At 52.1% G+C, this 21,823-nt stretch overlaps 1 protein-coding gene across 5 annotated transcripts in view; it reads right to left on the reverse strand.

Moving 5' to 3' along the window:
- RGS3 (regulator of G protein signaling 3) overlaps nt 1-21,823 on the reverse strand; it is a 220,711-nt gene that overhangs the window by 49,102 nt on the left and 149,786 nt on the right. For all 5 annotated transcript variants that reach the window (XM_054007250.1, XM_054007252.1, XM_054007249.1 and 2 more), the window contains one exon: nt 6,960-7,082. In XM_054007250.1, the coding sequence (XP_053863225.1) occupies nt 6,960-7,082 (123 nt within the window). The remainder of the gene's footprint in view (nt 1-6,959; nt 7,083-21,823) is intronic.

The raw sequence follows: 21,823 nt of genomic DNA on the forward strand, positions 1-21,823 counted from the left end.
AGTCCTGACCCAAAAAGGAGTTGGGGGCAGGGGCTGCAAGGTGATTCTAGGATGGGAGGGGGGTTGTGGTACTGTTACTCTTACTTCTGTGCTGCTGCTGGCAACCTTGTTTTGACGGACCTAAAAATTAGCAATTGCTTATCTTGACTTGATCGCATTCGTTATCTGCAAACACAATACAGTCCAAACCCTTCCAGCTTTACTGTGAACCACTGATAACTACTCTCTGGGAACCGTTTTCCAACCAGTTATGCACCCACCTTAAGTAGTTCCATCTAGGTTGTATTTCCCTAGTTTGTTTATGAGAAGGTTATGCGAGCCAGTATCAAAAGCCTTACTAAAGGCAATATATGCCACATCTACTGCTTCCCCCCCTTCCACAAGGCTTGTTATTGTTACCCTGTCAAAGACAGTAGTTAGGTTGCTTTGACATGATATGTTCTTGACAAATCCATGCTTATTACCTTCTAGGTGCTTGCAAATTGATTGCTTGATAATTTCCTCCCTTATCTTTCTGGGCACTGAAATTTAGCTGACTGGTCTGTAATTCCCTGGGTTGTCCTTATTCACCTTTTCATAGATTAGCATTATATTTGCCCTCTTCCAGTCCTCTGGAATCTCTCCTGTTGTCCATGAGTTTCTGAAGATAATTGCTAATGGCTCATATATCTCCTCAGTCAGCTCCTTGAGTATTCTAGGATGCATTTATCAGGCCTTGCTGATTTGAAGACATCTAACTTATCTATTTTTTTAACTTGCTCTTTCCCTATTTTAGCCTCAGATCCTACCTCATTTTTACTGGTGTTCACTGTTAGATGTCCAATCTCTATTAACCTTTTTGGTGAAAACTGAAACAAAAAAAGTCATTTAGCACTTCTGCCATTTCCACATTTTCTGTTATTGTCTTTCCCCTTTGAAAGCACCAAGTATAATATAGGGTCAGTTTTTCACAAAGCTGAAAACAATTAAAAGCCAAATCAGCTGGGAGGATGTATTTAAACGGAAAAATGTGAATGATAATTGGGACTCACTTAAGAACACTTTACTAGATGCCCCAAAAGCCACAACTGAGAAAGAACCTGGCTTAGAGGGGAAGTGAAGCAACTATAAATAAATAATTAATAATAATAATAATAAATAGATAACAAATGGAAGAAGGGGAAATTGATAGCAATGAATATAAATCAGATGCTAGAATTGTAGAAAACTGATAAGGGAATCAAAAGGACACAAGAAGAACTCTATGGCCAGCAGAGTTAAGAACAATAAGAAGGAATTATTTAAGCATACTAGGATCAGAAAAAATCCTAATAACAGTATTGGTCCATTACTAGATGGAAATGGTAGAATTGTCAATAAAAAATGCAGAAGAGGCAGAAGTGTTCAATAACTATTTCTGTTCTGCATTTGGGGGGGGGGGACCACATGATGTACTCATATCGTATGACTACATAAGTATCGGTAGTGTAGCTAGGGGGGAGCTGGGGGAGCGCCTGCTCCCCCGAGCCTGGAATTCCCTAAGTGGCACCTTTTCCAGCACCGCTCCGTCTTTCGGCAGCATTTCGGCGCATGTGCAGGGCCACCGAAATGCCGCCGAAGGACATGCGCCTTTTTTCTCTGCCGCTCCTCCTCGGCAGCAACCCTGGCTACGCCACTGATAAGTATAAAACACTTTCCATTCCAACAGTAACCGAGGAGGATGTTAAACAGCAGCTATTAGAGTTCTATGCAGTGTTGTTGTAGCTGTGTTGGTCCCAGGCTATTAAAGAGACAAGATGAGTGAGGTAATACTGGACGAACTTCTGTTGGTGAGAAAGAAATGCTTTGTGTGTAAGCTTGAAACTTGTTTCTCTCACCAACGTAAGTTGATGGAATAAAAGATATTGCCTCACTCACCTTGTCGCTACTAAATTTAGACATTTTTAAATCAGCAAGTCTGGATAACTTGCATTCAGCAGTTTTAAAAGAGTTGGCTGAGGAGCTTGCTGGACTATGAATGTTGATTTTCAATAACTGTTGAAACATTGGGGAAATTCTAGAAGACTGGAAGAAAGTTAATGTTGTGCCACTGTTTAAACAGGATAAACGGGGTAGTTAAAGGCCTGCTAATATGGGACTTAACTAATAAAGAATTAAACTAATGACAATCACATGGGTTTATGGAAATCAGATCCTATCACACTAACCTGACATTTTTTTTATCAGATTACAAGTTGGGTGGATAAAGGTAATAGTGCTGACGCAATATACTTATACTGCTGTAAGGCATTTGACTTGGTACCACACTATATTTTGATTAAGAAACTAGAATGATACAAAATCAACTTGGCACACATTAAATGGATTTAAAACTGGCTAACTGATAGGTCTCAAAATGGAAGTGTAAACAGGGAATCATCTCCAAGCTGTGTGTTTCTAGTGAGGTCCTACAGGGATTGGTTGGCTCTATGCTATTAACATTTTTTATCAATGACACGGAAGAAAATAATAAAACCACTGATAAAGTTTACAGAGGACACAAAGACTGGGGGAGTGGTAAATAAAGAAGAGGACAGGTCACTACAGAGCGATCTGGATCGTTTGGTGAGCTGAGCGCAAGTAAGCATCATGCTTTTCAGTACGGCCAGACTAAGTTATACGTCTAGGAACAAAAGGTAGGCCATTCTGACAGGATGGGAAACCTCCTTACACTAACCTGGGACAATATAGGCTGTACTTACTCTATCCTGGGAAGAAGTGACTCTGAGAAGGGGTCGGGGGTCATGCTGGAGAATCAGCTGAACATGAACTCCCAGTGCAATGCTCTCCTTGGATGCATGAAGAGGGGACTCTCGAGTAAGAGTAGGGAGGTGATTTTACCTCTGTCTTTGGCACTGGTGTGACCACTGCTACAGCATGTTCAGACAACCATTACAAAGCTCTCACGTCACCCAGGGAGTGCGTCACTCAACACCCTTCTCCTGAAACAAAGACCCTCCACGACTATTCAACCTGTCCCATGCCCAACAGTTTGTATCTCAGTGCAGGAGGGAGTGTGGGCCCGGGATTCTCTGAGCTGATATGCACTGGCCATAGCTTAATCCCCAAGCCACATTGCTGGCATCTGCAGTCCTACAGCCTGAGGTCAGAACTACCCTCAGGAGACACTGTCCTGCCAATAGAGGTGACCTTGAGGTGGCTTTTTACACCCCATGTGACCAGTAAAGAGCCAAGCTTTCCAACTGCCCACGTTCTCATCCCTGGTCCACATAGGCAGCTGCATTGCAGGAGGCAGCCAAAAGCAGGAGGGGGCAGCATGGCCTGCACCAAGTGTGCCAGCCTCACATGGGCAGCCCAGCTGTGCTGTGTAGCTGCCCCGCTGTGCCTCAGCGGACTGCAAACCACCCCACTTCCCACACCCACAACCCTGCTGCAAGTGGCCCTCCCAGCTGCCAGCTGTAGAATAAAAAGCAGAAGAGTCCTGGCAGCAAGATGGAAAGCTGAGGACTCTGCCTCACGAACCCCTGCTGCTCCCTCCAAACCTTCCCTATGGGAGGGACCGGGGCTGGAGCGGGAGCCGATCCCAGCTGTACCCCACCACCAGCACAGCCCATGAAGTGCACATTCCCACTGCAGTTAGCATGCAGTGAAATACCAGAGTCCACACACATCTGGAAGCAGATGCTCTTCAGCCAGAAAATTAGATGCCCCCCAGCCATAAAGGAGGGACTGGGACCAAAGAGCCAGGAGCACCAGGAGTCAGTGCTAATGCCGAAGGGGAGTGCCTGGGCGTGGTGTTCTGGCCCATGTGGTGGCACCGAGACCACGTAGGGAGCAATTAATAAGTTTGCTCTACAGCCTTAGCTAACAGGCAGTCGGCTTTTAGCTCATGTGGTAGAGGCTCATGCACTAAGCTCCAGAGGTCCCCGGTTCGATCCCGCCTGCCGACGACCGGGGTCTGCACAGAATGAAGATGGGCAGGGGTAAGGTGGGGGTCTGGCAGATACAGGTTAGAATCTCATCTTTGTTCCAGCAGCACAAAGGAGCCAGAAAGCTGCTGGATCTCCCCAGCTGGTCCCTCTAGCCACCACTGCCGCTTGGGTGTGTCAGGGCAAGAGAGGGGTGGCACTTCAGTTACTCTGGGCTAGCACCTTGGTCCCACGGCTAAAGCCAGTCAAGAGGAGACTAGAAGAGCCCCAGGCTACTCTCATTTGTGCTAGGGCTGATCCCAGAATCAGAGCTCAGTGGCGCCACCTCCTCCTGCCATGCCCATGCCCAGGGTGTCTTCCCAGCGGAGAAGGCAGCCGGTGGGCTCTTGCTCTGTCTCTGAATCAATTCCCTGGTGCCACGGGACAAGCCGCTTGCCCTTCCTGTGCCTCGGTTCATTTAGCACCAATAGTGTCTTCAGCTGCAACGTTCTCATCATGTCCCAGCCTCCTCGGAGCCAGTGGGAACAATGCCCAGCACTGCGGCAACGACAATCCCCACCGACCCCGGGACTGCACGTGCATATTCCAATGGGCTCGGTGAGGAATTCACTTGGCATTCAGTCCACCATTCCAAAGCCATGGGAGATGGCGAGAGGCCAGTCCAAGTCTGAGCGCCAGCCCTGCCAGGTGCAGGACAGAGACCCGAGGCCTTGCAGCTTCCTCTGAGGTTGGACTCACTGAAGAGCCTCGTTTCTGAGATCGGTTCATTCTCAGGGCACCAAGGCCGCCACCATCACTCCCCTGATGAAAACAGCACTTGGACTCACTGCAAACGCTGACTCGAGAGGATCCCCTGATGAATCTTAGCGCCAAGCCAGACTGGGCAGAGCTTTTCGATGGAAATGCTTTGAACATTGGCTCTAGAACTGTTGACAGGATCCTGCGGATTCAGCACATAAACCATAGCAAAGCCTTACGCCTTGGCTAAAATCAGGGAGTGTGAGTGCTGTCAGGTGAGTTTTTGCACAGCCCCTCGCTGTGTGTATCACCCTGCACAGCCAAAGCCCTCAGTGCCAGAGCAAAGGACTCAGAGGGGAGATCACGCAACCCACTGGCACTTCAGTGGAAGAGCCCTGCCAGGGTTCCTGTTGGCATGTAGTCTCTCAGATCATTTCCTCTACCCCACTCCCAGGAACGGCGCCTGCTCCAGTCCTTTCTGCACAGACTCAGCCTCACTCTTCCCCTGGTCTGAGGAATGAATGACACCTGGGAAGGATGCAAACACCAGACTATGCACAGCTAGGATCTAAAGTCTTCCCTAGGAACACTGGTTATCCAGGCACACCCTATCATTGTGCTGAGCTCTACGGTGCTGGAAGGGAATGTGCGGGATCAGGGGATGCCCCACAGCTCACCTGCCCCAGCCATGGACCCGGCGTTTGAAGATGGAAGGAGGAAACGGACTGAAAACGGGCCGAGCCTCCCGAATCACCCACAAACCCATTGGCACATCAGGAAGTGGAGCTGAGACCTCAGCTGGACTGCTCAGGTTCATCCATTGTCCTGGTAATAGCCTACACTGCAATACCACAAACACACAACATGTCTCGTTCCGAGTAGGAGTCAGCCAAGTCCCCGCGGGCTGGCTGGATACGGAGCCTCGTGACCCGACGGAGGAGGAGGGGGAGGGCATTACCTGACCCCAGGTTATTTACATTTCCTGGGGGGTTAGTTACTAATCGGGGGTCTCAGACTTGTTTGTTGTTGCCTCACAAAGCTATTCCAGCTCCTTTGAAATCCGAGGGAGACGCGTCTAGAAGCCCTGTCTCCTGCAGAGTCAGTTTGTGCTGACCCAGTTTGGGACGCTGCAAAGTAAATGCCACGTTCTCTCTGCACATGAGTCAGGCAGGCGGCTGAGACTTTCCGTCCCTCAGCACCCGCCTTGCGTCTGCAAATGCAGCACGAATGAGAGCCTCAGACTGCGCGGCAAGCAAGGCCGAACATGAGCCGGCCAGGCAGTGTCTGAGCAAGGCTTTAACCGTTCTCCCAGCGCTGCTCTAGGAGCGGTGTCGCTGCACCAGCAGAGCCACGGGGACGTGCTTGTTTAGACAGGACCCAGGTATTCCCCCCCACCACGGCATCTCTAGAGGTTTAGACTGAGCCCCTCTGTACAAGCACTACCACTGTGGCCAGCTGCTCCAGCCCTCAGCAGGGCTGAGAATGGCTGCGAGCCCCTGACGGTAGCAATACCAGACAACCCCTCTCTGCTCCCACTGAAACGGGAGTGAGCCAGGGAAGCCAGGGCCCCAGCATGGAAAGCCCCTGGCACTAGCAGGCCCCTTGCTGGCAGGTTCAGCAGTGCCCAAGGAGACCTGGGGTCTCTCGCCAGGGCAGGTACTGGACACGTTAGCAGCCCAGGTTTGGGAGGCTTCCCACACTCTGCTCCTTCTCTGCACAGAGCACTCCAGCCTTCCCGGCTCACAAGCTGACTGAATCTCTTTAATGCAGGAGAGCTGGTGTTGCCACCTCAATGTGTAGGATAAATAGAGCCTCTCCATGCCATGACACCAGGCCGCTGGGCCAGCCTGAGGCCACCCTGCTGGGGAAAGCGGCCGGGTCCCAGCAGTGCCGCTATGCAGGGCCCCCGTGGCTCTGGCCTTTCAATAGGGCCCAGAGTTCACAGCCTGAACCTTGTGTGCATTGCCAGGCTCTGCTTCCCCCTGTGATCATCCCTGCCCTGCAGCCAGGCATTATCTCTGGGGAAAGTCCGTGTGCTGGAGCTGTGCAGCCTCCGCTCTCCACATCGCTACCCAGGGAGCAGGGAATGGGGCCGGTTTGCCAAAGTCTGGCTCAGCTGGGTCAGTGGCCTCGGAAGCTGCAGCCCCAGCAGCCCCTTGATGTGAGCTGGCAGCCGCCCTGGCTCACGTTGGTTTTTGAGAGCGTGGGTCCTGGCCGGAGCGTGGGCTGAGCAAAGCCCCGGTGACAGGGAAGGCCCCAGCCCCGTGGTGCCAGGAGGAGGGTGCCCAGCTGCCCAGCCCGCCAGCCCCTTACCTTGTTCTCAGCAGGAGCTGCTGCTGGATGCTGCTGCTTCGTGATGTTCTCAGCCAGACACCAGCAGATCCTCTTCTTCTGCTCCTGGGAGTAAGCCTCCAAACTTAATAAGCACTCCGACTTCTGACGTAAAGGAAACACAGGCAGAGCGCGAGGTCATTAGCAGTGTGTCACAGGGCCCTGGCTTTGTTTGCAAAGTACAAGCTTCCCAAACCCCATCTCGGATGAATGTAAGTGCAAGTGGAGAGCTCGCTCTGAGTAAGTGCCCATCACTTCAGGCACTAAGGAGCCAGGAGAGAGCAAAACAAAGGGTAAAATCAGTTCGGAAGTGGCACACTGTCAAGTAGCTTGAAAGGCTGGCTGCAGTGTGGAGCAATGGGGATTTTGTTCCCAAGAAGTGGGAGCGGTGTGGTGAGAGCTGGTCAGAACGTCGGCAATATTGCATCACGTGACCCCACAATGGAAATGCGGCTGTTGAGCTAATTCAGAGGATGGAAATTGCTCTTTGCTGTGTGCAAACAGCACGAGACTCCAGAGCCTGCACAACGAAAGCAGCCAAGCCTAGGCGGTGCAGGGCTAGGGCTAATCTAGGGGGAAGCAGGTACCATCAGACCTGCACAAGGGGCCCAGGTGGCACAGAAACGTCTCCTCCCGTTTGCAGCAGCTTGGCTTAGGGGCAGGGGCAGCAGGTCCATGCGCACAGCACGCTGCATCTGTGATCGGGCAAAGTCTGCCTGAGAGATGGGGCGTGATACTTCCTGGAAGTACCTGGGATTGTGAGGCACCTTGCTGCCAACCATCCTTAGCATGGCGGAGCCTTGTCTATGCCTGCCTGGGGTCAGCTCCTGACTACATCAGCCACGGGCAACACAAGCCCGGCCTCTCAGCCCACGAGGCACACACCACCCTCCAAGCATGGCCCTGGAGTGCCCGGCCCCTACTCCGCTGGAGACACAGAATTCACAGATCTGCTGGTCCCAAAGGGACAGTGCCCCCAGCTTCCTCAGGATCCCGCCCCCCTCAACTCACAGCACCTAGGGACATGCCAGTGAAAACACGCACAAGGTCACAGGACACAGGACAGAGAAGTGGCAAGTAGAATGAATGGAAACAAATGGCTACAGATAAACTAAAATCACAAGAGCTTTCTAGAGCCTGAACTTAACTAACAAGCTATTCTCCTGTCTCGGAAAGGTTAGCTCCCCCAGAGCACCTCACCCAGCATTAAACAACCAGACCGGCTGCGAGCCTCCGTTCGTCAGACAACCAGCTGGCAGCTTGTCCCCTAGGTGAAGGTGTACTTCTGCACTCCAGACATAGTTCCAACTTCCTATCCTTACTGTCTTCACTTGCACCCCCCGCTGGTTGTGTTTTCCGAGAGAGAACCTCCCCTGGAGGTGAGGCTCTGCAATCTCTTCATTAGCATCTTGCTCACATGATCAGCATTTTGCTCAGACTGTAAATAGGCGTCCATGGTGACGTATACAATACTCAATTTAACATATAGCCAGACCGACAGTTAAGTGTTTTCTGCCTGAAAGAAACTTACTTATCACCGTCTGGTGACCACCTCCAACTCTCAGCCCTTGAGAGCACAGATACATAACTCCTTACGTATTACAATACGTTCCGCTCACACTGGCTATGGTGACCGGTTTGACAACAGAGGCCTCACATGATGCCCTTGACAAGTTATAATGTAGAGATCAGACCCAGGGGATTGCTGTAACCCTTACGCACCCCTGTTCCTCCTCCAGTGGGCACCAAGAGGTCCCTGGGTCACATGGGGAAGAGCCACCAGGAACAGCATGTGCTGCGGAAAAGAAATGATGGAACTCGTCCTACGCAAGGGATCTTCATGGGCATCTGCCTGGCACACCCCCAGGTGCCAGTGAGCCTGCACCCCCATCCCAGCACATATTTCAGCCTCTCCCATTTGCTGTGATCCCAGCACACATACTTTGTAATATGTGCATGGGAACAAACTGCTCTGCTCTCTCTTGGCTTGTTCCCTGGGTCAGCTCCCACCCCAGGAGCTGGTGAAACCCTGCTGCATATCCACAATGGAAAACATCTTCCGGCCTCTGAACTGCCACCCTCTCGCCCCAAAAGTTACATGCTAAGCAGCTATGTGGGGTCTGCTTGGAGCCTGGCAGATCTCCCTTCACATATGGCCTAGAAGGACCTGCAGCTGGATGATTTCACGCTGTGGTTAATTCTGCAAAACAGGATTTTAAGAGTGACCTGCAAGTAATAAAATGCTGGTCATGGGCCTTTTAAATTCCTTATGAGGCATAAAAAAAGCCTGACTGTGTTTTTTGCCTAATGGGTTTTTCTATCAGAAAGGTGAGGTCTTAGCTATTCTGTTTTACTGGAAGGCTCTGTGGGCAATTTGGGAACTTGCAGGTTTGTGATATCACAGTCAGTATGCAGCTGGGAGGGGAAATGCTTTTTAGTCAGATTGTTTAAATACTCCTGGGGGAATTCTGTACCACTGCACGCACGCAGAATTCATGTTCCCCACAGATTTCTTTGCTTCCCCACAGAAAAATGACTTCTGATGGGGAAGCAAGGGGAAGCCATAAGAGCAGTCACGCGCCCCTCCCCGGCAGCATGGACACTCGGTTCAGGCGACCAGAGCAGCTGGCAGAGAAGTAAATTGCTGCTGAAGGTGGGGGCTCGACAGTCATGCATGTGAGACAGAGAAACACTCTGTCCCTCTTGCTAGCTATTGCGGCACACTCAGTGTGGAGGGGCAGGGCTTCGGGGTATTTCTGAGGAGGCAGGCATGCGGCAGGCTCTGTCCCCTCAGGCAGAGCAGAATGTAGCAGCCTGCCTGCTTAGTGAATTGTTCCCATTGAACTTAGTGAATTCCCCCAGGAGTATAAAACAGATGTTAAAGTTGTAAGGCTCTTTACATTGCCAGAGTGCTGTAAAGGACAGTATGGCTAAAAATGCTTATGGTGCTTCAGTGATTAGAACTGATCTAAATGTTTGGACTAAAACATTTTCCTGTCACAATGTGCTCCATGAACTGTTTGCTACTGACCTTTCTGGAGATGCTCAGTAGCCAATATAAATTGTGAGTTTGATTCTCCAGCCTTCACTTGCTCTTCAGTTGCCTATGATGTAACACTGAGCATACGGCTGCATATATTTGTTGACAAATAACTAGAAATAAAGAGTAAAACCTAGCGACATTACTCTTAGAAAGAGGGGGGTTGGGGATTTCCTCCAATACTCCCCACTCCCATTCTCCATCCATTGTATTATAGTTTAAATAAATTACCAAAATAATTGAAACCAGCATGATTATATTGCACTATTTTGACAAATAAAATATGCAGAATGTTTAAATATTGTGCACAGAATTTTTAATTTTTTAGTGCAGAAAAATTCCCCCACGAGTATTTCAAATGCTCTCATTTTTGTTTGTTTTTTAAAACTCATTTAATTCGTATGCACTACAAACTGTTGGGAGAAAAGCTCACTGAGTTAAAGAGCAACACTCCTCTATTTCAACTAAGAAAAGCCCCCATTCTAGTTTTCTCCTCCTCCTCCAAGGGGACCACCAGAAAACACAGACCTGATATAAAACAAGTGAGGTTTTGAAAACAAAGCCTCCTTAGGCCTTCTAATCCATCATCAAAATAAAATAATGGCACGAAACCAATAGCCCCTGTCAAGCTGCCTACAGTGACTCAAGTGTGTGAGTATCAGCATCACGGCAGACTGTTAAGAACCAGGGCACAAACCCTGAAAGTTTTATACTTCGATTTCATCAACCAGTTATAAAGTGCAGATCTCACACCAATGACAACACTTGTAGCCAATCCTACGATAAACTATACACAGATTTATTAATAGGAAAAGGAAACAAGAGAGTTATTTACAAGGTTAAATGTTAAGTTTCAAAAGATAAGAAAAACTTCTATAAACAAGCAAGCTCTATATGACCTTTAGGGCTAATCCAGGCTAAGCACTGCAGACCTCTTGTTTGTGCCTACAAACTGTCTCCCCGGAGTCCAAGCAGCATAGAGAAGATCAGTTCCTTCTTGTTAGCGGCTTTTATTCCCCTCCTCCCATGTGCTCTGAGCTGCAAACTGATGGGAGAAGTCCACTTGCAAGATTCGTCTTCATAGGGGGAATTACAAAACAACAAAGTATGTTACCCTCTTTAATATCCCACAATAGTCCATCTGGTGTCGATGGACCTTCCCCTGTTGCGCAGGACTTTCTGTTAGAAACCAGCATTTCACACTAGTTAATGTCTCTCTCCTGTCTGGTGATTTACACAATCACAGAAGCTCACCACACAAATGCTCAAATATTACCTTACTATATGGGGTACGAATGCTATAAGTGAGATTAATGCCGGCAGCCACTCACAAGCATTCAATAAAGTCTAAACCCTAAACACATTCCTATCATTCTAATACCTGCTTTAAGAATCCTAACACACAGGCAAGTCAGACTGGCTCCAGCTAGGTATTTGTCTGTGTTCGGATGAGACAGGGGCCCTGGTGTGAGCTAGCCCCTGATCTGCCAGCATCACAGCCCCATTTGCAAGTTACCTTTAAAAACATCATTTGTGGCTTCAGCTATCACAGGGGCAGTAAAAGCTGCAAGAGTTCACTCAGGCTGTGAAACCTGGAGCCCTTTCTGCCCGCTGCTGGACTGGGCATTGGGAGTAATGTTTGTTGACATTATCAGTTCCAATTCTCTTTGGGTGGAGGGGGGATTTCCAACATGCCTAAGAGAGTTGGGTGCGCAGTTTCCAGTGACAGTCACTGAGGGCCTAAGTCCCTTCAGTGCTTTGGAAAATCTCTCCCTTTCTGGGTATTTTTAATAAGGCCAAATTGTCCATGAGTTGGGAGTTGGAGGGGGCATTTCAACACACTCCATAAACCAGACCAGTCCTCTTTGGCGGGGGAATGCCAGGATTCCCTTGCCTGCTTCCTCCCATCCTGCCCAAAGGCGCCCTGTCCTGATGATGCCACCCCCGCCCTTCCCCGCCACCAAAGTCTACAAGTGCTGTTCTGAACATCAGCTAGAGTGAGAGTGACACAATGCCCCTTTCCTTGCCCAGCACGCCCAGCCTCGGCCATCCTGCGGTGTGCAGGCCCAAATTCCAATCAGGTAGATCAATCTGATCTTTATTATACCAGGTTGATACACAATCTTTGGAGCTTTCTGAAAGAAGACAAGCGCCAGCATTCACTGATGTCCCAAAATCACGGCATGGAGCGAGACTCTGCCCTGCCCTCTGGGGTCTGCAGCAGCAGAAGTGAATGATTTCAAAGAAATCAATAGAGCCTAATAGGTGTAGGTGTAGCTAGGAGGAGTCATGTGACTGCACAGATACTGTAACTAATGCATCTTCCACAGTCTATACAGAGCTTCAGCAATTCCCCTGGAGCAAGGCTTAAAGAGATTCCAAGTACATTTCATCTCCACTTTACTGAGAATGATTCAGAACTCACCTAATCCCACGTTACAGCCCCTTGCTAATTAGATGATAGATAGCTAGGCTTGGCAGAATTCAATTTTTTTTGTATAATTTAGACAGACAATATCAATGTTTATTTTTAAGCTTTTTATTATTTAATCGATTTAAATTTTCACAGCTGCAGGAAATTATGGGGGTGCCAGAAAATGGGGGCCAGACAATAATTATTTAAAGGACAGTAGGTGCTGAGATTCAAGAAGTTAAAACTAAGAACAAATTGACAACATCACATGTCAAAATACATCAAATAAATATTCTTAAATCAAACTCTAGTAAGTTCTCAAGCAGCATTTTTCTCACTTTGCCAGTCTGTAAATGTTAGTTATTATTGATGGAAATATTTTTTCATCGGTTTGAGTGTGTTCAGTGAAATCAATCAAGCACCAACACCTCCCTCTGAAAATCAGCCCGTTTGCACACCAGACAGACAGGGCAGATACATGAAGGGTTAACCATCAGCCAATCTATGGCTCTCACATGCAGTGCTTGTCCCCTCAGCTGGTTCCCTGCCTGTGTGTTGAGGCCCATGCGCATTGCCAGACTGGGTCAAGCCAGTGCCCACCTAGCTGGTATCCCAGTGTGGAACAGCAGCAGGCGCACAGGCAGTGTCTGCTCAGACAAACACAATACTGTCCTCCGCTTTAAGAACCTTCCTAATCAGGGACCCTGGCTCTACTTTCCTCAGGCGGCAGTACCCCGGGGGCTTCCCCCAGGGCTTCCAACTCATACCCAGCTGATGCCTGCGAGGGATCTGGAACCCCAGAAGCCCCCGACTCAGTCTGGGACCCTCAGATGTAGGGGGCAGGCAGAGTGCACAGCAGCCAGCTGATCCCACCTCCCCTCTGCACTGAACTGCAGCCCAGACAAGCACACTGCACAGAGCCGGCCTGTGAGCTCAGGCACCCAGCCGCCCTGCAATTGTTTTCATTCGGGGAGCTGCTGCTTCCCCTGCCAGTGTTTGCAAAGAGAAAACGTGGTTTAATCTCGCAGTGCTGGGGAAGGAGGATGCAGATGGTGGGAGAGGGACATTTGCAACCAGATAAAGTGCCTGACAGGAGTGCTGCCAGCCGCGTTCTAACTGGCTGTTTACACGGCGCTTTCGAAAAACATGTTATTACAGGTGCTTGGGGTGGGCCAATGTGGGTTCCCCCCTTGTGTGAGGCTGTGACACGCAGGGCAGGGCTGGCCACCAGGAGTCAGACCATTCCTGTTGGGCTCAGGGGACCCAGGGTGGACACAGGCACCATTCGGATAAGCAGCCAAAATCTCAGACTTTCAGGAGCCCTGCCCACAGCCTGGCCCAGCCCTCTCTGGGGCAGTGAGGCCAGTTAACTCCGCATGGGCATCAAAGCCTCACTCCCTGCTGACTGGGGAGGAGGGCCGGACTGCATGAAGCCCCAGAATACACTAAGCAGTGGGAGCAGGGGTCAGGTTGTGGTATCCAATGGCACTGGGGTGGGAGGGTGTGCTGGAGACCTGCACTGAGCTAGGGCAATGGGCCACAGGCCCTGCTGCAGACTCAGGCACCCATCTCTGCCTTGGTAATACTCAGGGGCCGGTGGGCCCCATCCCAATATTGTCCCCACTGCCTTACAAACGGTGAGCTACCTGGGGCAGAGCACAGCTCTTTTTCTGTGTTACGCAGCCCCCAGCACACGGGCTCCTGGGCATGACCAGGGCTATACAAACAACAAACAGTGATAACAAATAACAACTACTGCGCGAGGTGGGCAAGTCTTTTTGAAATGAAATCTTTAGAGTCTGTCTGCAGTGGGGCCATTCCCCTCTCCCTGCTGGCACCCTGTCCCCACTGCCTCTGCCCCAGGCCATGCTGAGAAGGCTGTTTACAGAGGTCCCCCCACACAAAGGGACAAGGACGCTCCTTGGAGATGCTGCTGCAAAGGGGAAGCAAGCACAGAGAGCCTGTCCCGCCTCCCTCCCCTCACCCCACTCGCACCGCCACAGATGCATTACTCCTGCTCTAGATAAAGCTGGGCTCTGTGGATGGGCTTGGATCAGCCAGATCAACCTGGGCCCAAGCCAGGACAGAGAGGAAAGGTCACTAGCCCAGATCACCCCACTTCTCTGCTCTGGCAGGGAGCCTGTGGGCAGTGGGAAATGTGAAGCCTGGGGGGCGACGCACCCTGCTCTCTCTGTTCCCTCTGGCACAGGCCCGGAGCGATGATCGCTCTCTGTGGCTGGCCGCGGCCGCAGCTCCAGGAATGAAGAACAGGAATTACAGCCAGGGGAGGGAGTGCCTCTCCGCTGAGCTCACAGTAGCGATCTCAACCAGCTCTGTCTTCACTAAGCAAAGGTCGCGCTCCCTCCTGTTCCTGAGACTACCTGCCCCAGAGCAGCAAAACTGGCATGGAGTGGAAGTGCCAGAGCAGCTTCCCCCACATACCAGTGGGGCCCAGCCAGGGGTCTGAGATCTGGGACCAAAGACAGAGGGATGTAGCCGGGGCACTGCCCTGAAGGGCACCTGGGAACACAATCCCAGAACAGGAGTCCCCCACGTGCACGGCCATCAGCACACCTCAGTTCTGCTCACCTCCGGCACTCTGAGAGGCTCCTAGAGTTTGAATCCAATTTTACCAGTTGTTCAAGACAAGGAACAGGCTTCCCCAAGGCCACAAAGCACTGAGGCATTCAGCCCCGCACTGAGACCAAGGTAGTTTCCCAGCTCTAGATTGTGGGGCTGGGGCTGGTGTTCCCGTAGTAACCCGACAAGCCCTGAGCACAACCGGACGAGGGCCACAGCCTGCAGGTTTGTTCCTGCCCGGCTGTCCGGCCTGCTGGGACCACACTGTTTGCACGTGATGTGAACAGTAAGTTGGTCTGGGCAGAGGCGGCTTCTTTTTCCTGTTATCTAGACTGCTGGGCAAAGGCATTATGCTCAGCAAAGGAATAGCTAGTGACAGCGACGACCCTTGCTCCAACGCGCCCATAGACCTGCACTCAGGGCCCCTGTGCTGATGGCAGGAACTGGACTCTGAATGCAAAGTGATTTCACTGTCAGCCATTTCCAGGTGCTGTTCAAATGCAAACCAGCGCTGGGGTGAGCAAAAGGCAGCATCTTCTGGGGGCTGTGTGGGGGCAGGAACTGGACCAGGACTGCCACCAGCTGGCACTTGCTGGGCTCCCTGGCTGGACTCTGCAGACAGGCCACGGTGTTGCTGTGCCTGGGGGAGGTGTGAGCAGTTTGCTCTGCTGCTGCCTGTGCTGGGCTGAGAGGATCTGCCCCTCCTGTGACATCCAGGAAAGCCCTTGGGAGGAGAGATTTTTCTCTGCCCCTTTCCTCCCCACAGCCCCCTGTAAGCATGCAGGGTGTGACGTGTTCCTGGAGCGAGGATAATGTAGTGAGACAGGGTCCCCATTCATTCTGGAGGGCTGGCCCCTGGTCACTGGGGGGAGGGAGCCCCAGTGCTTAATTTGTGCCAGGGCAGAGCCCGGCACCTCTGGGCTTGCCACGTCAGTTATAAATGTAAAACAATTGCTTGAGCCCCGGCACCTCTTTTATTACAAATTAAGCACTGGGAGCCCCCCTTGGCTAGCTAGTCTCACCCGGCATCATTCAGCCCCTGCCGCCCTGATGAATGCAGCTGCCATGGAAGACCATGAGCAGTGCCCCTGCGGGCGAGTTCTTGAGGGCCTTGGATTCCAGGATGTCTCGCTGGACGGCAGGCAGTCCTGGGAGCCCCGGACTAGGGGGAGCCATTCTGAAGGGTTTGTTTCACCTGTGTGCACAGCTCCTCCTGCTTCCACAAACCGGCCAGGTGTCTCTAATGAGCATGGGAATTCCCCAGCCCTGGGGCTGTCCAGACAAACACCAAACCTGTCTGCAGGCCACAGGCCCTGTGCAAACACCTTTCCGGCAAGCCAAGAGCCAGGCCCACTGTGCAAACACTCCATCCCTCCCATGGACAGAGAATGCAAAATTCACACAGCCCTGGCAGCAGTTCCCTAAGCTACGGCTGCCAATCAGACAGGGCATAATGGGTATCACCTGCCTGAAATACCACTGTCCTCACACCCTCCTGCCCTTCCCCTCCAAGTACCCGCAACATGACCTCCCTCCTTCCCTCCTTCACACAGCACAGTCTCCAGTCCCCGACTGCCAAGGGAATACAGAGTACCAGCTGCTAGGCTGGGTACTCACAGCCCTCCTAAGGTCCCTCCATGCCAGCACAGCACATACCCTCCCTGCCATATGGGGCACCTCTTAGGGCAGCAGCCACAGCCCCTCTGGACCCAATTTTGTGACCTTGAAATCTGGGCCAGGAGACTTCATCCATTGGCTCTTCCTCCCCAGACGTGCCAGCAGCTGCTGGTGTCCCCGTCCCTAGCCAAGAGACCTGTTCCTAGTGAGAGCTGCTGCCAAGCCACATGCCTAGGGCTGCCAACTTTCTAATCGCACAAAACCGAACACCCCCTGCCCCACCCCTTCGCCGAGGCCCCACCCCTTCACCAAGACCCCGCCCCGCTCGCTCCATCCCTCCATCGCTCGCTCTCCCCCACTCTCACTCACTCTCACCAGGCTGGGGCAGCAGGTTGGGGTGCAGGAAGGTGGTGAGGGGTTTGGGGTGAAGAAGCGGGCTCTGGGCTGGAGTGAGGGGTTTGGAGTGTGGTAGGGGGTGTGGGCTCTGGGTGGGGGTGTGGGCTCTGGGGTGGGGCCAGGGATGAGGGTTTGGGGTGCAGGCTCCAGGAGGGAGTGTGGGTGCGGGAGGGGACTCTGGGATGGGGCGGGGGTTGGAGTGCAGGAGAGGGTGCAGGGTCCCGGTGGCGCTTACCACATCTCCCAGGAAGTGGCCGCCAGGTCCCTGCAGTGCAGCCCCTAGGCGCATGGGCGGCCAGGGAGGCTCTGTGTGCTGCCCTCACACTCGCAGGCGCTGCCCCCGCAGCTCCTATTGGTTGGGAACCGCGACCAATGGGAACTGCAGAGTCGGCCCTTGGGGCAGGGGCAGTGCGCGGAGCCTCCCTGGCCGCCCATGAGTCTAGGGGCTGCAGGGACCTGGTGGCCGCTTCCTGGAACCGCGTGGAGCTACGGCACGCAGGGAACCTGCCTTAGCCCCGGGCCCCCCTGTGCCGCCAACCGGACTTTTAATGGCCCGATCGGCAGTGCCAATTGCACCCACCAGGGTCCCTTTTCGACTGGGAGTGACAACCCTACACATGCCAGCTAGTGGAGAAGGCGAGGAGAGCTCATTTCTCCTCCAGGCAGGCTGCGAGTCGCTGGGCCTGGCTTCCCTGCTGTGGGTGTCAATGGGAACAGTGCTGGTTTGCTGACACAATGGAGGAGACATTCTCTCTGTGCCTGGCCTCTCCTCCCACCCTGGGCTCTAGTCCAGGGCAAGCTGCCCCTCCTCGCCCAGGAAGGCTGAGCCGCTCCCTACAGGAGGAAGTCCACTCTCCGCCTTTCCCAGAGACACCTCTGAGGCAGCCAGCTGATCGCCTTCCTCCAGTATGCACCCATCCCCTCCAGGCCTGCTAGGCGCATTCCAGTCCCCGCCCCCGAGCTCCTGCATTTCCACCCCCAGCAGCCTCAGCAACCTTGGATCACACTGACTCCGCAGACTTTCAGAAATGGCCCAGAGAGTGGAACTAAATTAGAAGCCCTCTGGCAGCGGCTGCCCTGTCCCCACCTCCCCGTGCTGGGTCTCTCCCGGGGAGCGGCAGCACATACAGGCAGATCTTGCCTGCCCTCGACCCGTGCCTGAGGCTCACCATCCCCGGGCGAGGCTGATCCCAGAAAGATGCCAGCAATAACTGGCAGCGTGGAGAGTTTGCATTGAGTAAATCTATCTACCATGCTCTTGGTCTGTGTCACACAGGATGCATCACTGCCCACTGGCAGACTCTCCGCCCTCTTGTGAGGGAGATGTGCATAGTGCCGGCCTTAGGGGTGAGCCACTTGGGCGACTGCCCAGGGCGCCATAGTCAAGGGAGTGCTGGGCGGCAGCGCAGATGTGCACACTGCCACACCGGCTGGCAAGGGAGTGCCATGTGGGGGTGCCAACGTTCCTCTGTGCCCCGCTAGGGGGCTGTAAGGAAGGGAGCGAGAAGCAACATCAAGCGCTCCATGATGCATCCAGGTCACTTTCCCCACCTGGGCTGGGCTGGGCCGTGAGGCATCAGGAGCTGCTGTTCTCCTGCCCTCCCCTTATGCAGCCCAGGTAGGGAAGGTGACTTGGATGCAGGGAGCCCCGACCACGCTCCTTCCTCCCCCTTTACGGCGCCCTGGGGGGCATAGAGGAGCAGCATTGGAGTGCGGGAGCGAGCAGCAATGCCAGCTGCTACATGCATCCAGGTCAGTTTCCCCACGTGAGTGCAGGAGGGGGGTGCATGATGGGGGTGCAGGCGCTAGGGGGGCAGAGAGGGTGCAAGGGTCAGGGGTGCAGGGATTAGGGGCAAAGGGGGCACAGTGCAGGGCTTAGGGTGCAAGAGAGGGCAGGAGTTAGGGGCATAGGAGGGGGCACAGTGGAGGGATTGGGGTGCAGGAGGGGGTGCAAGGATTGGGGTGAAGGGGAGATGGGGAGCCCGCAGGGTCCAGTGGCAATGAGGAGGCACCCACGGGGGCCAGGGGCAATGGGGGGGTGCTGTGCCCACGGGAGCCAGGGGTGCCAAAATAGAAGTTCGTCCAGGGCATGATTTTCCCTAAAGCTGGCCCTGTATGTGCGCACAGGAATGGCCAGGCCGGATCAAGCCCAGGGTCCATCTAGCCCAGTCTCTGGCAACGACCAGCACCAGCTGCTGCAGAGGAAGGTGTAAGAACCCTCCATACTGGAGGTGGCCAGTCTGCTCCCACATTAGGTCTCATCCTGATCTCAAATAGTTTGAAACTAACTTAAGCCCTGAAGTATGAGGTTTAAGCATCCATTCCAAAACATTTGGTAGCACTACTGTTATCTCTCTGGCTATTCTTGTTATCCACATAAACATCCAACCCCTTTTTGAATTTCACAAAGTTCTTTGCCTCAACAGTATCTGGTGGCTGTGAGTTCCACAGTCTAATTATACATTGTGTGAAAATGTATTTCCTTTTATTGGTTGTGAATTTTCCACAATCTGCCTTCTCTAGGCTGTTCATTATTTTACATGCGTTTACCATGTCCCCTCTCATCCATCTCCTCTACAGTAAACAATCTCCCTCTTTTCAGTCTCCCTTCACAGGAGATTATGTAAATCCCCTGGGCTTGGGGAGGAGACAGAACTCGTCAATCTCTGCTCCTCACAGGCGTCAGTATAATGGAATGTAACAATACCACTCTCATCAGGGCATTAGATTAAGAACACTTCATCTTGTGAAGCATATGGGATACTCTGGAGGCCAGATCCTCAGCTGGGGTAAGATGGCATATGTCCAGGGAGACTATGGAGCTAGGCTGATTTTCACCAGCTGTGGGGCTAGCTCTCGATACCTTAAGCTGCCAATTAAGTAGCAGCCAACCCAAATTTGTGTTTGGTAGTAAAACTTATCCAACAAATTTTTTGTTCAACTGCCTCAGAGAGAAAAGGGCAGTGACTAATTATACGAGCATATGTGTTCATCTGTGGTTTAAAAACCGGGCCTGAACTAGGCTCTAGGAGAGTTAACTCAATAGCTGGGAAATACAATTATATTAAAATTAACTGTCAAACTTGCCTCTTCCTGGTGCCATATGGGGCCAAACACTGACCTATGAGGCTGGTGTAAATCCAAGGGAACTCCTTTGGAGTTCATGGGGTCCTTGAGATTTACCCCAGGAGCCAGGACACAAGTTGATCCTGTTTGTATAAGGCCTTGATGCAGCAACTGAATGCACCATGTGAGGCCTTCTGCCTACCGGGGCTCTGCATGGGCTCAGGGATCCACCGATGCAGAGCCGATGGCAGGATGGGGCCTGACTAGTGATCAGTGCCGCGGGCCAGCAGGCCCTCCAGTGCAATGCCTAGTGCAGGACTCAGGCAGTGGTGCTCCCGTTTGAATGCCTGGTCAAGCAGGGACATCCTGCATGGTGTAGCAGGAATGTGTTCACTGAAGTGATTTTAACATGAACATACTTTATTTTAAAAAAGGACAATGCCAACGCTCTGCAAAGTCTGCCCATCCTTCCCCACGCATTCCAGCACAGAACGAGCATTGCCAGGGACGCTGCAGTCTGCACTCCCAGACCCCTTTGTGCCAGGCAGGTACAAACACCTAGGAAGATGCACTCTGTGTCCCAAGAGCTTACAGCCCAGACGCTTACCTCCACCACCACCTGTATCTGACAGTCAATGGCAGTTTGCTGTTTGACTGTAAATCATCATTATAGTCAGGAGACCTTTAAAACTATGCAGAGTGATCTTTTTGTGAGTAATTAGAGCAATGGCTAATCGTAGCTGTTCTGTTACACTGCAGTATTCATTGAAGTTTGAAATCTCCACTCTGTTAAAAACAAATAAAGCAACTGATACGCAGCTAAAAGAATTTCAATATCCAGAACACACTTGATGCTATTACGAAAACTCCTACATTACTGGAGAAAATCAATATTTATTCATAAACCATCTCAAGAATATCAGGCCCCTGGAGAGCAACAGTCTACAGAGAAATGCTCTTCTCGGAGTGAGAGCGCAGCATGCTGGGCACGATGGAATCCCTCTCTACTTACAAAGCCATTAAAGAAATGAAAGGTTTCATTCCAGATGACATGCAGATAATAAATAATGAGACGAGAGCTTCCACCAGCAGCTGCCTCAATCACACAAAACCACCGCAGCGGCTGTTAGGTCTCAGGTCTCTGCACCCAGAAGCCATGGTGATGGGTATGCTGTAAACGAGCGTAACAACAACCACCTCCATCACCATTCTGGATATGCCGCAAAGCATAATTACTGCTAGAGGCTGGCCCTGAGATTCCATACCAATGCTGCGCACCACTGGAGACTGGCAGGCCTCTCCCACACAGCTAAGGGCAGAGCTCTAATCACAGAGCATCCCAAACAGGGGACAACCTCCCAGCCCTCTTTAGCCATCTTAGATAAGCACAGAGAGTACTCCTGGGGAATTCTGCATCACTGTGCATGCACAGAATTCATGTCTCCCGCAGATTTCTTTGCTTCTCTGCAGAAAAATGAAGCAAAGAGAAGCCACAAGAGTGATCACATGCCCCTCCCCGGCAGCGCAGGCTGGTCAGTTGGGCGCCTGGAGCAGCCGGTAGAGAGGTAAATGACCGGTGGGTGTGGGGGACTGGCAGTCGTGGTGTGTGAGAGAGAGATACTCTGTCCCTCTTGCTCACTACTGCAGCATGCTCTGCGTGGAGGGGCAGGGCTTTGGGGTATTTCTAAGGCGGTAGGCATGGGACAGGCTCTGTCCCCTCAGGCTGAGCAGAGT

The sequence above is a fragment of the Malaclemys terrapin genome, chromosome 17, assembly GCF_027887155.1.
Source record: "Malaclemys terrapin pileata isolate rMalTer1 chromosome 17, rMalTer1.hap1, whole genome shotgun sequence".
NCBI lineage: Eukaryota > Metazoa > Chordata > Testudines > Emydidae > Malaclemys > Malaclemys terrapin.